The sequence below is a fragment of the Heptranchias perlo genome, chromosome 8 (genome assembly GCF_035084215.1).
Source record: "Heptranchias perlo isolate sHepPer1 chromosome 8, sHepPer1.hap1, whole genome shotgun sequence".
In the NCBI taxonomy this organism is placed as follows: domain Eukaryota; kingdom Metazoa; phylum Chordata; class Chondrichthyes; order Hexanchiformes; family Hexanchidae; genus Heptranchias; species Heptranchias perlo.
In genome coordinates, this window is record NC_090332.1 from 78318458 (window position 1) to 78334566 (window position 16109).

The window sequence follows — 16109 nt, forward strand, 5'->3', positions numbered from 1 at the left end:
TAACAAAAGACAAAAGAAAACAGGAGTTTCATGATCCATGCTATCGCATCATTTTAGGAACATTTTAATCTTCATTCAGTAAAGTTCAATAAAGGATTTTAGTAATAATATGCAGACCTCAGTTGATTAAGGCAGTGAGAAGCAGAACTTGGTTCAGTCTCCAGTCTGTGCTGAATTAGCTGATTTGACCTGGGGTGATGGTAGGAATACTGCTATTGGTTTCATACTTTTGCATTAGAGAGGAGAAGATCATCTAGAGTTCTCACTCTTGGCTGTTATTCATAGAATCATAGAATGGTTACAGCACAGAAGGAGGCCATTCAGCCCAGCGAACCCATGCCGGCTGTTTGTAAGAGCAATTCAGCTAGTCCCATTCCCCCACTCTATCCCCGTAACCCTGCAATTTTTTTCCCCTCAAGTATTTATAAAAAGGTTTTTCCTCATGTCGCTTTGGTTCTTTTGCCAGTCACCTTAAATCTGTGTCCTCTGGTTCTCGACCCTTCGCCAATGGGAACAGTTTCTCTTTATTTACTTCATCTAAACCCCTTCATGATTTTGAACGCTTTTATTAAATCTCCTCTTAACCTTCTCTGCTCTAAGGAGGACAACCCCAGCTTCTTCAGTCTATCCATGTAACTGAAGTCCCTCATCCCTGGAACCATTCTACTAAATCTTTTCTGCACCTTCTCTAAGGCCTTCACATCCTTCCTAAAGTGCGGTGCCCAAAATTGGATACTGTACTCCAGCTGTGGCCGAACCAGTGTTTTGTAAAAGTTCAATATTTATAAAGCCCAGGATCCCGTATGCTTTTTTAACCGCTTTCTCAACCTGTCCTGCCACCTTCAAAGATTTGTGCACGTATACCCCAGATCTCTCTGTTCTTGCACCCCCCCTTTAGAATTGTACCATTTAGTTTATATTGTCTCTCCTCATTCTTCCTGCCAACATGTATCACTTCACACTTCTCTGCATTAAATTTCATTTGCCATGTGTCTGTCCATTCCACCAGCCTGTCTGTTTCCTCTTGAAGTCTATTACTACCCTCCTCTCTGTTTACTACACTTTCAAGTTTTGTATCATCTGCAAATTTTGAAATTGTGCCCTGTACACCCAATTCCAAGTCATTCATATATAGCAAAAAAAAAGCAGTGGTCCTAGTACCGATCCCTAGGGAACATCACTGCATACCTTCCTTCAGTCCGAAAAACAACCGTTCACCACTATTCTCTGTTTCCTGTCACTTAGCGAATTTCCTATCTGTGCTTGCCACTGCCCTTTTTATTCCATGGGCTTCAATTTTGCTGACAAGCCTGTTATGTGGCACTTTATCAAATGCTTTTTGAAAGTCCTTATACACAACATCAACTGCATTGCCCCCATCAGCCCTCTCTGTTACCTCATCAAAAAGCTCAATCAAGTTAGTTAAACATGATTTGCCTTTAACAAATCTATGCTGGCTTTCCTTTAATAGTCCACATTTGTTCAAGTGACTATTAATTTTGTCCTGGATTATTATTTCTAAAAGCTTCCCCACCACAAGGTTAAACTGACTGGCCTGTAGTTGCCTGGTTTATCCTTACACCTTTTTTGAACAAGGATGTAACATTTGCAATTCTCCAGTCCTCTGGCATCAACCACCCCCATATCTAAGGAGGATTGGAAGATTATGGCCAGCACCTCTGCAATTTCCACCCTTACTTCTCTCAGCGACCTAGGATGCATCCCATCCAGACTGGGTAACTTATCTACTTTAAGTACAGCCAGCTTTTCTAGTACCTCCTCTATATCAATTTTTAGCCTATCCAGTATCTCAACTACCTCCTCTTTTACTGGAACTTTGGCAGCATCTTCTTCCTTGGTGAAGACAAATGCAAAGTACACATTTAGTACCTCAGCCATGTGTAGATCTCCTTTTTGGTCCCTAATCGGCCCCACCCCTCCTCTTTACTATTTATATGCCTATAGAAGACTTTTGGATTCCCTTTTATGTTAGCTGCTAGTCTATTCTCATTCTCTTTGCCCCTCTTATTCCCTTTTTCACTTCTGTGTACTTTCTATATTCAGCCTGGTTCTCACTTGTATTATCAATCTGAAATCTGTCATACGCCCCCTTTTTCTGCTTCATCTTACTCTCTATCTCTTTCGTTATCCAGGGAGCTCTGGCTTTGGTTGTCCTACCTTTCCCTATCGTGGGAATGTACCTAGACTGTACCCGAACCATCTCCTCTTTAAAGGCTGCCGATTGTTCGATTACAGTTTTGCCTGCCAATCTTTGATTCCAATTTACCCGGGCCAGATCCGTTCTCAACCCACTGAAATTGGCCCTCCTCCAATTAAATATTTTTACTCTATATTGCTCCTTGTCCTTTCTCATAACTAATCTAAACCTTATGATACTATGATCACTGTTCCCTAAATTCATGGACCCCTGCTGGAAATGCGAGTGTTTGGATGTTCCAGCAGACTATCCTGGAATCCCTGTTGTAAGGCTGAGACCAGCCTAATTTCCCACTCCTGTCAAAGTTATGTTAGGAGTATGCCAGAATGGCCACAGATTTTCGACCTCTGCTACAATTGATTTGTACTGCTCTATTTTAGCAGTAGAGGGAATGCTATTGTGCTGCTTCACTGTAGTGAGATGAGCACAGCTCTGTTCTACTTAATTGCAGTGATCGTAACACAGCGATGTGCTGCTTCACTGCAGTGATATTAGCACAGCCCTGAGGATACCCTTAATAAGTGACCTTTAATTAAACATCAAAATTTGGTAAGGTCAGTGCCATATTTGAGTGGCCGGGGGCTTTGTTCCTCAGGGATAGATTATGCTGCTCCTATTTCTCATAGCTGTGTTGGACCCATTTCTGAACGACATCCCTGCGATGCTGGTGGTGAAGACACTGGTGTTAATCCTTTCTGGATTCCATTAAGTTCTAAAGAAAATTGGCAGTTCAAAATAATGAGAAAAAATATAACAACAACAACTTGCATTTATATAGCGTAGGAAAACGTCCCAAAGCACATCACAAGAGCGCAATCAGATGAAAATTGACACTGAGTCAAAGAAGGAGACATTAGGAGTGGTGACCAAATGCTTGGTCAAAGAGGTAGATTTTAAGGAGGTTCTTAAAGGAAGAGAGAGAGGTGGAGAGGCGGATTAATTAAGAAAGTATCAAATACTCAGTAAATTAAGGCAAGTGGAACTGAGATTTGATCCTGGGCGAACAGTACTCTATTTCCAGGTTAACTTTACTTTTTGTAACTTAACTTTTGAATTTTAGTAGTAAATGCTTTTTTTCACGCCGGTGCCACTTGTCGTGATTGGCAACCACTGAAAAAAATGTTATTTCCCCAGAGCAGTAGTTTGATTATGAATAAACTGTACAATAAATACATGCACTCGTACTAGTGGTACTTGTATTGATTTATAAATAATTAACAGTATGAAGGCTAACAGCTTGATTTATGTTTCAGATAGGGAATTACCTCTGCTGGTTTCTATCATATGATGTAACTGTGATCAAAGAATAAGAATGATCGCATTTTATACAAGATACATTTTTTTATTTTATTGAGAGTGTCAGGTGATTATATCCTTCCTTCTGGTATCCTAACAAATTTTATTCTTGGATTTAACGAATGAGAATAATTGAGTATTTCTTCGTTGAAAATTTAAAAACTAATTCATTTAGTTTTATATTGGAACAAAAAATATCTAATAGGAATGTCTTGATCCATCCCTCTCCCTAGCCACTGTCTGAGCATTCACAACCGCGGCGTTCTATTTGATCCTGAGACGAGCTTCCGACCACATATCCGCTCCGTCACCAAGACCACCTACTTCCACCTCCGTAACATCACCCGTCTCTGCCCCTGCCTCAACTTATCAACTGCTAAAACTCTCGTCCATGCCTTTGTTACCTCTAGATTTAACTATTCCGATGCTCTCCTGCCTCCCATCTTCCACCCTCCATAAATTTGAGCTCATCCAAAACTCTCTTGCCCATATCCTAACTCGCATCAAGTCCTGTTCACCCATCACCCCTGTGCTCGCTGACCTACGTTGGCTCCCAGTCCAAGATTGCCTCGATTTTAAAATTCTCATTTTGTTTTCAGATCCCTCCATGGCCTCGTCCCTCCCTATCTCTGTAATCTCCTCCAGCCCTACAACCCTCCGAGATATCTGCACTCCTCCAATTCTGGCCTTTTGTGCCTTGAGCTGCCTAGGCCTTAAGCTCTGGAATTCCCTCTCCACACCTCTCCGTCTCTCTACCTCTCTCCTCCTTTATGACGCTCCTTAAAACCTACCTTTTTGACCAAGCTTTTGGTCACCTGTCCTAGTATCACTTTATGTGGCTCGGTGTAAATTTTGTTTGATAACACTCCTGTGAAGCGCCTTGGGTTGTTTTACTATGTTAAAGGTGCTATATAAATGCAAGTTGTTGTTATGTACTCTAATTGTAGTAAAACATTTTGCAACTACCAACTTATCATGAATGCAAAATGAGACAGTTGTGTTTCACCAATATTCTTTTAATGTACAAACATGCAGGTTTCCCTGCTTTCACTTGATGTATTTTATGAAATATTTGGAATTATACGAAGATATTAGGCAGTAAAAGTTTCAAGATTATAAAATGTCAAATTTTTCAATTATTTCCACATTGTTCCTATAATTCTAGTGATTGATTATTTGACTTTAGTAAGTTAAATATTTTCCTCCTAATTATTTTGAATTTGTACCTTTTATCTTTAAACATAATTTCCTGTTGTAACCCTAATTTCCTTATTGCTATATAAGCATATGAAAATGACAGAAAGAAAATGACCAGCTGGCCCATCGAGCTTGTCCCATACAGTCAGTCATGTTTCAACTAAGCATCATGACCACCAGTGCTCCTATTCACCAGCAGTCATGTAATCTCCTGGGAGGGGTTAAAGAAACAGATGTAAAAAACCCTAGGCCAATTCGGGGAAAGAAAGAATTTTGGGAAATTCCTCTCTTGACTTCAGAAGGCAATCAAAATGAGTTCCAGGAGACTATAGTGATCTTTCCTCTTCCTTCTGTCTTAAAGTTCTGACCACTCTTTAATTAAATAAAAGGTATTGTGCCTTTCAGCTTGTCAAATATTACTATCCCTGTTGATTAATTGTGATTGTAATGTCTAAATTCAAAAAAGACGAAAGATTATTGTAGCCTAAACAATCTTAATATTTTCTTTTATTCGTTCATGGGAAGTGGCAATGCTGCAAGGCCAGCATTTATTGCCCACCCCTAATTACCCTTGAGAAGCTGCCTTCTTGAACTGCTGCAGTCTGTGTGGTGAAGGTACTCTCACAGTGCTGTAAGGTAGGGCTGATGACAGATGGTCCATCTGGTTTTATTCTTATTATGACTTTTTGTAGTGGGATTATACAATTGAGTGGCTTGCTAGGCCATTTCTAAGGTTAGTTAAGAATCAACCACATTGCTGTGGGTCTGGAGTCACATATAGGCCAGACCAGGTAAGAACAGCAGGTTTCCTTCCCTAAAGGACACTAGTGAACCAGATGGGTTTTTTGACAATCTGGTAGATTCATGCTCACCATTACTGATACTAGCTTTTTATTCCAGATTTTATTTAATTAACTGAATTTAAATTCCCCAGCTGCTGTGGTGGGATTTGAACTCATGTCTCCAGATTATTAGTCCAGGCCTGTGGTTTACTAGTCCAGTAGCACAACCACTATGCTACCGTACCCCTGGTATGATATTGCAAGTAACCAATAACTAGAAATGCCAACATTATATAAATTAGATAGTAGTCTGTTAAATTTGTCTCCATGATCACAAAGTAAGATTAATACTTTTTCAAGTCACTGGCAAGCTAACCGCCTACACCAAGTAATATGTTCCATGCAATGGGTATGTTCAAGGCTTTCATGGAATGTAGGTCCCTGAGTCTTCAAACGGACAAAATGGAGATTTAAAACAAAATATATTATTGCTATTACTTAAAATATTTCTGTTGCTCTGAATAAATCGTCTTTAAAAGTAATTACTGGTGCTGGCAGAACCTGTGTTAAAATAATTGATTGACCAGACTATTCCAGGAGACATTTGAAGAAGAAATGATGGTGACAGAGTCAGAGCTATCAATGATAAAATGAAAATGGTAGGTAAAATGCATTAGTATCTAGAAAGTAACCCCCTCAGTAATTATATTTTTTCTTTTTTCAGCTATCTGAGGGAACCTTGGTGCCTTCCCATATATCATGATCGTTTCATGGACTTCAAACAAGAAGTGCGACAGATAGTGGAATCCAAAAAGGTATGTTTATTGTTTAAAAGAAAAAATATAAAAATATATTTTCATGGAGTTGTATTGGCTTCTGACACACAGTAATATTTAAAGCTCTCAATCTAATGTAATGCTTTTATTTAGAACCGTTAAGAAAATATGTTGTCTCAATACAATTGCATATAGAAAAAAATAATAGTGTAAACAGAGGAGAAAATTGTAACTGTGAAGATAGTGTCAGAGGTTTTTCTTTCTCTTCTCTGAACTACATAGATGATGGCTTTGCATCAGAGTAGATGCTGAAAAGATGGATAGTGGGGTGCCAGTCTATCCCAAAATATATTTGAATACAATATGGCAACCCTTTATCATTATAGGCTACTCTAGGGAAGGACTTCCCAAGGTAGTCCAAGTACTAATGATCTTTAGAGAATATCTGCCTATTGATTGTCTGACTTTTTACTGGACTGTACGTGTGCTTGTGAGACTTGGCTCATGTATTAAAATGCATTATAAGAAGTATTCAGTCCTGTTGTATTCTCTTGAGAGAAAATAATCTTGAATTTTACTTGTTTTGATGTCATGATGTGCACTGTTTCTTGATATTTTTGCACCTTTAATATCGTATGTCAACTTTTGCTGTAATTATAAACCATCTGTTCACCTGCATAGTCATTGCACCATGTTGTGATGCTAGCCGTTTTGTAAAGAAAGAAAGCAAGATTTTTGAAATTAGGAAGAAACCCTTGTCTTCATTATAAAAGGAATAGCAAATAGTAAAAGGATAGATTACTAAAGTGTCTGTGGGTTCCTATTAGTTTTAGCTTTAGTGTACATGAATTGGCCAGTCCATTGACACAGACTTTCCATTAGAAACTATGGGGGAAGAATTGCTGTGGTGACTATGTGTAGTGACATTGCAAACGCATTTAAGGAGAATGAGTCAAAAAACCCACCCTTGACCCCTCTGTCCTTTCAAACTATCACTCCAGCTACAACTCCCTCTCCTCCCCAATGTCCTTGAACTTGTCGCCTCCCAAATTCCGCAACTCCATGTTTGAACCCCTCCAATCAGGTTTTCCCCCCCGCCACAGCACTGAAACAGACTTATCAAAGTTACAAATGACATCCAATGCGACTGTGATCATGGTACATTATCCTTCCTCATCTTTCTCGACCTGTCTGCAGCCTTTGACATGGTTAACTACACCATCCTCCTCCAATGCCTCTCCTCTGTTGTCCAGCTGGATGGGATTGCCCTCGCCTGGTTCCACTCCCTTCTATTCAGTCGTAGCCAGAGCATCTCCTGCAATGCCTTCTTTTCCCGCTCCTGCACTGTTACACCTGGAGACCCCCAAGGATCTATCCTTTGCCCTCTTCTATTTCTCATCTACATACTGCCCCTCGATGACATAATCTGAAAACACGTCATAGTCCAAATGTACACTGACAACACCCAGCTCTACCTCACCACCACCTCTCTTGACCCCTCCACTGCTTCTGATTTGTCATGCTGCTTGTCCAACATTCAGTATTGGATGAGCAGAAATTTCCTTCAATTAAATATTGGGAAGACTGAAACCATTGTCTTCAGTCCTTGCCACAAACTCCTTTCCCTAGCCACCGACTCCACCCCCCTCCCTGCCCACTGTCTGAGGCCAAACCAGATTGCTCGCATCCCTGGCGTCCTATTTGACCCTGAGCTGAGCTTCCGAGCCCATATCCCCTCCATTACCAAGACTGCCTACTTCCACCTCCGTAACATCGCCGTCTCCGCCCTTGCCTCAGCACTTGTGCTGCTGAAACCCTCATCCATACCTTTGTTACCTCCAGATTCACCTATTCCAATGCTGTCCTGGTCAGCGTCCCACCCTCCATGAACTTGAGCTCATCTAAAACCCTGCTGCCTGTATCCTAACTCGCATAACATCCAGTTCACCCATCACCCCTGCGCTCACTGGCTACATTGGTTCCCGGTCCGGCAATGCCTTAGATTTAAAAATTCTTATCCTTGTGTTCAAATCCCTCCATGGCCTCACCCCTCCCTATCTCTGTAACCTCCTCTAGCCTTACGACCCTCTGAGATCTCTGTGGTCCTCCAGTGATGGCCTTTTGCTCATCCCTGATTTTAATCGCTCCACCATTGCCGGCCGTGCCTTCAGCTGTCTGGACCCTAAGCTCTGGAATTCCCTCACTGCACCGCACCACCTCTCTACCTCTCCTCATTTAGGTCGCTCATTAAAACCTACCTCTTTGACCAAGCTTTTGGTTACCTGTCCTAATATCCCTTTATGTGGCTCGGTGTCAAATTTTGTCTGATAACACTCCTGGGATGTTTTTACTACATAGAAGGTGCTATATAAATGCACGTTGTTGTTGTTGTTGTTGTGGCAGTGGTGTTGCTACACATAGCAGCCAAAGTAATTCAACCTTCCCCCCCCCCCCCACCATGTCTCCATTCAATTTCAAATCAGGTTGAATTAGTATTAGCTATTTCCATGTAGGCTAAGATGAATCCAGTACACCTTTTTTATCTCTTAAAGCACGGTCCAGTACTTGTTATATCTGGATGAGATTACTGTTTGTAAATTCTCACCCTACCAAACAAAATATGAATAGAGACAGACTTTCCAAAATCAACCTATACTACATGCACTCGTGACAAGTCATTATTCCGTATGGAGGTTAAATCATGAAGGTTCAACTAAAACCAAAATGACTTTATCAGTTTATTACCATTCCCTCTCTTAATTTAAATCTAACATTCAATTTTATTCCCCATTATGTGCTCTCCTTCAGGCCATGCACCACTGTGGATGAGGAGGAAATCAATTGACTATTCCCTATCCTCTACCCACTCTGAGTGAGTCACATAGGTCTGAGGCACCAGCCTGGTAATGGCTTTCCCAATTACCCTCCTTCCCTGTGGGAAACCTTCACAAAGTGACACAGCTGAGTCTGGAAACTCACTGATGTTTGAGGAATTATGGTATAAACTTGTGTCCAACCACTTGGTGCAGTGTATTGGTTGTCCATTGGTAGGCACAACTGTGCCACCTAGAGCTATCCCCTTCAAAGCCTAATAAAAAGGAAGGATATTTGGCATAGTTGATTTTCATTATCAAGTTTACCTAGATGGTTAATTTTATATTAATACTAAAGTTGAAATTGAATATTAAGTTACTATAATGGCTCCAAAATATGAAATGAGAATATTATTGATATCTTACTGTTATGCCTGAACAATATATTGTATTTAAATTTAATAGCCATAATAGAATTTGCATTTTCTGTAACAATAGATTGTAGTCATATCTTCAAACTTTTGTTATTAAATTAGTAAATTGAATTATTGTATGTCAACATCTAACTGTTAAGAATTTAAAAAAATTATATTATGTCCAATACCTACTAAATTATATAATAATGTCCAATACCTACTAAATTATAATTGAATGTGATTTCATTGCGTTTCATCCTTTTTGATGAAATTGTTTACTTTCTGAGCTGAAGGCGGGTGGTTTATAATTCATTATTAGGCCTTCTGGTTTTTGGTTTTATTTTTTCCTGAATTTGGGTTTCAAAATCAGGTACATAGAATTACACAGAATGTACAGCAAAGAAACAGGCCTTTTGGCCCAACAAGTCCATGAGCCTCCTCCCACCCTCCTTCATCTAACCCTATCAACATATCCTTCTACTCCTTTCTCCCTCATGTGTTTATCTAGCTTCCCCTTAAATGCATCTAATGTATGCTAGTCACCTCAACTACTTCTTCCGGTAGTGAGTTCCACATTCTAACCACTCTCTGGGCAAAGAAGTTTCTCCTGAACTCCCCATTGGATTTATTAGCATTTCAGCTTTGATCAAATGCATGGTTTTTTGGCATAAAAAAACAGAATGCTTATAATCGTGAAAATTTAAGTTTAAGTAGGAATTCACGGCAAATCACAAAAATATTGTGCCCAGTGTGACAATGCTCACATTGAAGCCACGATAAATGAGTGGGAATCAATTTTTTCCAAAGGGGAAGAGCATGCCATATGCCTATGATGAGAGAGAATTGAGCCTTCTTATGTTACCATTTGGTCTGGCTTGAAGGTGATTGTGTTTTGGCGTTGATGGGACTTATCAGTTTTGCTCAGTTGATTAACAACAAGTACTTACATTTATTTAGTGTCTTTAACATAGTAAAACGTCCCAAGGCGCTTCACAGGAGAGTTATCAAACAAAAATGATCTGAGTCAAAAGGTTGTAGGTTCAAGGTCCACTACAGACTTGAGCACATAATCTAGGCTAACACTTCACTGCAGTATTGAGGGAGCACGGCATTATTGGACGTGCCATCTTTCAGATCTGATATTAAAGGCACCATCTTCCTGCTCAAGTTGATCTAAAAGATCCCATGGCACTATTTGAACAGCAGGGGAATTTTGGTGTTCTGGCCAACATTTATCCCTCAATCAACACCAAAAACAGATTAACTAGTTATTTATCTCATTGCTGTTGGTGGGACCTTCCTGTGTACAAATTGGCTACAAAACAATAGTGATCACACTTCAAAATAATTCACAGGCTGCTAAATGCTTTGGAACATCCTGAGGGCATTAAAGGCACAATATAAATCCAAGTTTTTCTTTCTTTCTAAACCGAGGACCCATCGGGTGGTTGTAAATGATGCCCAGGCACTATTCAGAGAGGAGTATGTCCTGGCCGATATTTATTCCTCAAGGCACACCACAAATTAACTAGTCACTCCTCTCATTTGCTATCTGTGTGCAAATGGCTAATTGGCCATGAGGCTTTGCAATGTCCTTAGGACATGAAAGACCTATGTAAATGTAAGTTAGTTCTTTCCTTAAGGGTTTAACCTGAATTTTGGAATTCTTTTGAGGGGAGGAATTTTCATGCAGTTCTTCATCCAGTTAACTCTGAAATGAGAAGGCCTATTCAATAATGTTTGTAGAGATTTGTATTTTTTTCCCTTTGAATAAGCACTGTGGAGATTTTGGCTAAAAGCAGTTCGCGTAGACATTTTCAGCAAGACAGTTGGGCTCACTATTTGGTGTTCCACTAAAAGGCATGCTCGTTAAATATATATTTTTTCACTCTCACAGGCAAATGTTATTGCGCCTATCGAAGAGATGATTCGTCAGATAGCAGAGGGAGAGTCGTTGGTGCCGGAGAATACAAAGACATTTTTGGAAACACATTTTGAACAGGACGGTTACCAGAAGTTGATAGAAAGAAGCCTCCTAAACTACCTGAACTACAACCGTTACCACCTCCCTATGTTTGCATGGCCTGGTATTGTTTAGACATCAACAGTAAGATGGGTGCCTTTTTGTAGCCGAATGAATTGGTTTTAATGTCTGCCAAAACAGATAAATGAGGTGATTATTAATAATAAAGTACAATCTACGCAGACACGTTGCTGCAGTTGTCCAGGAGATGGCGCACTACAATAGGCTGTTGATGAAGTCAAGTTCCATTCTACACTATTTGGTTTCGTTTGAAATATTTACCTGAGTGTAACTTTTATAACACGTATAAAATAAAGAAATCAATTTGTGTTTTTCTCGAATGCAAGGCGTTTGTCATTTTTCTTACTGTAACGTTTTGCCCGCTGCAGATACCAAGTTTTTTTGTCAGTATTCTGCTATTTAGTGTCACTCTGATCGGAAAGTTGCTATAATCCGCACTTTATATTGAAAACGAGCCCAAAATAATAGTATTTAACACGTGAAATTAGGACCCTGTTCTTTGGCGAATTTAGCCCCAACTCCAACCCTAGCCCTGCAGGAATCTTCCCCTAAAATTGACTGAGACGGTATAGGTCATTTGGAAGGTTAATCTGAAAATCCTACTTCAGATCAGATCGCAGTTTCCTTTATTGCTCCTGGTGAGTGAAGCCCAAAACTTTAAAAGGACTACACTGGGACAAACTGCATGAAAGTCATCTAACACTTACATTGAGAAAAGCCATCGGTTTAACACCCCAACTATCTTTGATATAATCTTTGTTCAGGCACTAGTTTTTATCAAAAATAAACATCCAGTGGCAGTTAACAGTTACTACTTACTAATCCATGCTCCATGCCTTCCTTGACTTTATTTCACACTGGTTATTTAATATTCTATCAGTGGATATAAGTCGCACATGTTTCCGATCTCTGTAATTCCAAGCGGCAGGTCGGGTCCCAAAATCACTAAGAGGGGGGTTGTAATAATAATGCTGTATATAAAATGAATGGATCCGAAGTGTTCGTATGAAGCCCATTTCTTTTTATTACTAAAAAAATGTTGAGCTAAAACGGCAAAAGAGATCGGGAATTCATTAAAGATGACACGTGGAGTTTTATTAACGGGTCGAAAAGGATCCTATGAGTTTCTAATTCCCCGAGTGTAATTATTCTGTTGCTTTAATGTTTCTGCCGTTTCAATTACTTTTACGCTGGGGTGTCACTGCCCTTTTGGTGGGCTTTGGCATTACCTCCCAAAATACAATAGCATGTTTCTCATTCTGGTCCCCTGCGGCTACAGACGGACTCCGGACGTCCTCATGTTTCACTGTGAGAAAAGCACAGAGGCACGTTCGATATAACGTCCGGATATCATTCAGACAAAAAAATAAAAGTAAACTTATTCACAACAAAATAAAAACGTTTCGCCTTCAAATCTGAACATTGTGATGTATATTTGTGTGTGTGAAACTAGTACCGTTACATCTTGTATATATTATAAACACACACACACTTCGGCATTGAAGCATGACACGGGTGAAAGCAATTGTTTTTGTGATGGATGTGAAAAGGTCTCTGGCAGATGTAGATCTTCCTGCTGGAATCGGTGTGTGGCCCTTCAAGCCTTGTGGATTGTTTTTCTCTTTCGCTGGGCTGCATGCACTCGGCTTGTGGTGATAAGGCAAGTCCCGGTGTGTACTTTAGGAAGGAGCCTTAAGCTACATAGCAACCTGCAGCTGTATGTTAATGAGCCCGTGTGTGCAATGGAGCCGCCACACAAACCAACCAGGGCATTTAGCAAAGTCTCTGGCCAATAATACCCCTGGAACCAGCGGAGAAAATCAAAATCCCCTCCACAGCGAAAAAAATGCCCCCTTCTAATCTAGTGAACGCGACTGTAATCCGGGGAGATATAAACATTTTAGCGAAGGGAAGTAGATTTTAGGTTCAATCTTTGTTCAAATGCACGGTGTGAAACACGTCAACAAGTATTCAGAACATAATCCTGGATATCGAGAGCAGAAATAACGTAGAATACAAAACTTTATTTGATAACCTGGATGGGGAGATCGATAATTGTGATCTGTATTGAAAGGTATAAATTATTACCGCCGGACTAGGGTCAATTACATGATTTAATTTCCAAATTTATCATCCTTTAACTGTTCGAGGTCCGACTCTTTTGTATCTGACACGAACAGCACTGCAATGTGCTCACATTAAAAATACAAGCTAGAGGACCATTTAACATCAAGACAGTAATTTAAGGTTGCAAACAGCATGCTCCAGATCCGGAGCTTTAATATTTTAATCGGATGTCCATGGAACTCAGAGGGAGATATTTTGCACATTGCGGTCCCGTCCCAACCAAGTCATCAGCAGCGAACGGGAAGGTTTCGTAGAACAAAATCGCTGCTTTATAACCAAAAAAGATGCAATCAGTTCGAATTTTAAACTCGGCTACTTATGTTTTTAAAAGATGTTTGCTGCAAGAATTTACTTTCGGTATTTCCATGTTGCCAGATTGCACGGGGTTTTAAGTCAAGTGAAAATGTCCTTATGTTCATAAATGCAATTTAAGTGTGAAACCCCAAAGGACGACGACACCAGGGTTAAACTAGAATAAGAATTAATAAAAAGTTTTACTTTACTCAACACTACTTTTAAAACAGATATACTTACAAAATATGTATGTTATTCCCTCGTAAAATGGAATTCAATGTTGAGGTTTAAAAGTGTATACGTCTCAAATGAATGGTGCAATTTGTAAATATTTTATATACGTGCTCATCAATCACATCTTTATTAGACTTACTGTCCTCATTATTTTGAGGACTTGATCAGAAACAATGTGAGCGGCACTCTGTTCAGCGAACATAAAGTCTACAATGCATGCTTTCACCCATGCAAACCAATGTTTTATTTTTTTCTCTCTTTTTTTTCCAGCATAAATCCCTGCAAGATTAGGATTTGCTGTGTAATTATCTTAATTTGTCCAGCAGCTTTATGCTAATGTCCCGCACAATAGCCGAGTCCTTCGCGTGCCTTTCGCGTGCTCTTCAATCTCCTGGTCAAAGGGGAGATAAAAGCAATTCGTGTCAACAGAGACGGGCCAGCCAAAACAACCCGGAGACACACACACACTGCACACTCAATTATTTAGCACAACAAAAGCGACACATCTCCACATATTTTATGCATAGTTTCTTCCTCCCCTGTATTTTCTTTTTTTTCGGAACGAGCGCTCACTGAGTGGAGGATTATTAAATGTGTTTTATTTGCTAAACAAAATAAGCGCTATTGTGGCAGAGGTTAACGATTTCATATCGATTTTTAAAAAATTCTGAAGTGTAAAGGACGCTGGTTCAGAATTCTGATGGAAATAAAATGCTGCTGCGATGTGCTGATACTTGGCACGGTTCGCGTCTTTTTTTTGTAACTACTCAATTGAAGAGGCGACAGATTTAAAATGTTGTGAGAACATAGGTCAGACAACGATCAGGCAGCAAATGTTGAGACTTGCCTCCGTTTTAGTGACTTGGCGAATCGAAAGCAGCGCCAACTTTTACTTTTGACAGCGGCTTGTCTAATGGACCGGCGGTTAAATGAGAATCGGCTCATTTGGCTGGACCCACAAAACAGCCGGAATGACTATTTGAGACAAAGTAATAAAAAAAATCTCATAAAAGCCATAATAAGTGTGACACAGTCCTCCCTTCCCAACTGCACTGTTAAGTAGAGTTAAAAATTAACCTCCTTACAGAGATACATAGCATGCGGAAAGTTGGTAATTTTTTCACATTATCAGTGATAAAGGAGTGGGTTTGGCCCTTTAACAGATGATGGATCTGAAGGTGACTTCCTTTAGCAGAGCGCCTGCCTTTTACGATGCAAAGCGATTGCAGCGCGGCCCCTGCCTTCATTGTTTGGGCTCGTGTTTAAATGGGCAGAGGTTAATTTCATTCACAAAGCCCGGGGCACGGCTGTGGAAGAAGCTTTTGTGCTTCCTCAGACATCAGCCTCCTTCTTTCTCTCTGCCGAAGTGTGTCGTTGCTGTGGGTAGCTGATGGTGATGGACGGGTCCAGTTGGCAGAGCTCCGGCCCCCACTGGAGACTGACAAAGAGCCGGCGCGTGTCGGGGCCGAGAGAGGAGGAGCCGGGCGTGTGGCAGCAACCAAGGGGCGAACACACACGTACAAACCGACCAACCCATAGACAAGCCACATCTGCTCGGCCGCTACCCTTTCCGGCCGCATCACTGGGATCACATAAAGAACGGTTACCTGATGATCGAAATCTGAGTGGGGAGGAGGAGGGAGGGGGGGATGTAGGCACCTCTGGGAACACTATATCAGAGCAATAATTATAGTGGGAAAAAAAATCAATGATTAGGAGTTATGATGACTGGAAATTAACCAAGGCTCTTGTTAGAATTAAGTGATCACAACAGGGATATAGCAGATCTGAGGATGGTGCCTTCTGTGCACAACTGTGAAGTTGCAGCACACTTTACTTCAACTGCACCTCCAAAGATCTGCGCCCCCCCCCCATGCCCACCTGCCCACCTGCCCACCCACCCACCCACTTT

At 40.5% G+C, this 16109-nt stretch overlaps 1 protein-coding gene across 2 annotated transcripts in view; it reads left to right on the top strand.

Annotated features, from left to right (window-relative positions):
- Positions 1–11862, top strand: part of cfap61 (cilia and flagella associated protein 61) — a 227752-nt gene extending 215890 nt beyond the window's left edge. For both annotated transcript variants that reach the window (XM_067989400.1, XM_067989401.1), the window contains 2 exons: positions 6218–6308; positions 11396–11862. In XM_067989400.1, the coding sequence (XP_067845501.1) occupies positions 6218–6308; positions 11396–11596 (292 nt within the window). In that variant the 3' untranslated portion in view covers positions 11597–11862. The remainder of the gene's footprint in view (positions 1–6217; positions 6309–11395) is intronic.
- The last annotated feature ends 4247 nt before the right edge of the window (positions 11863–16109 follow it).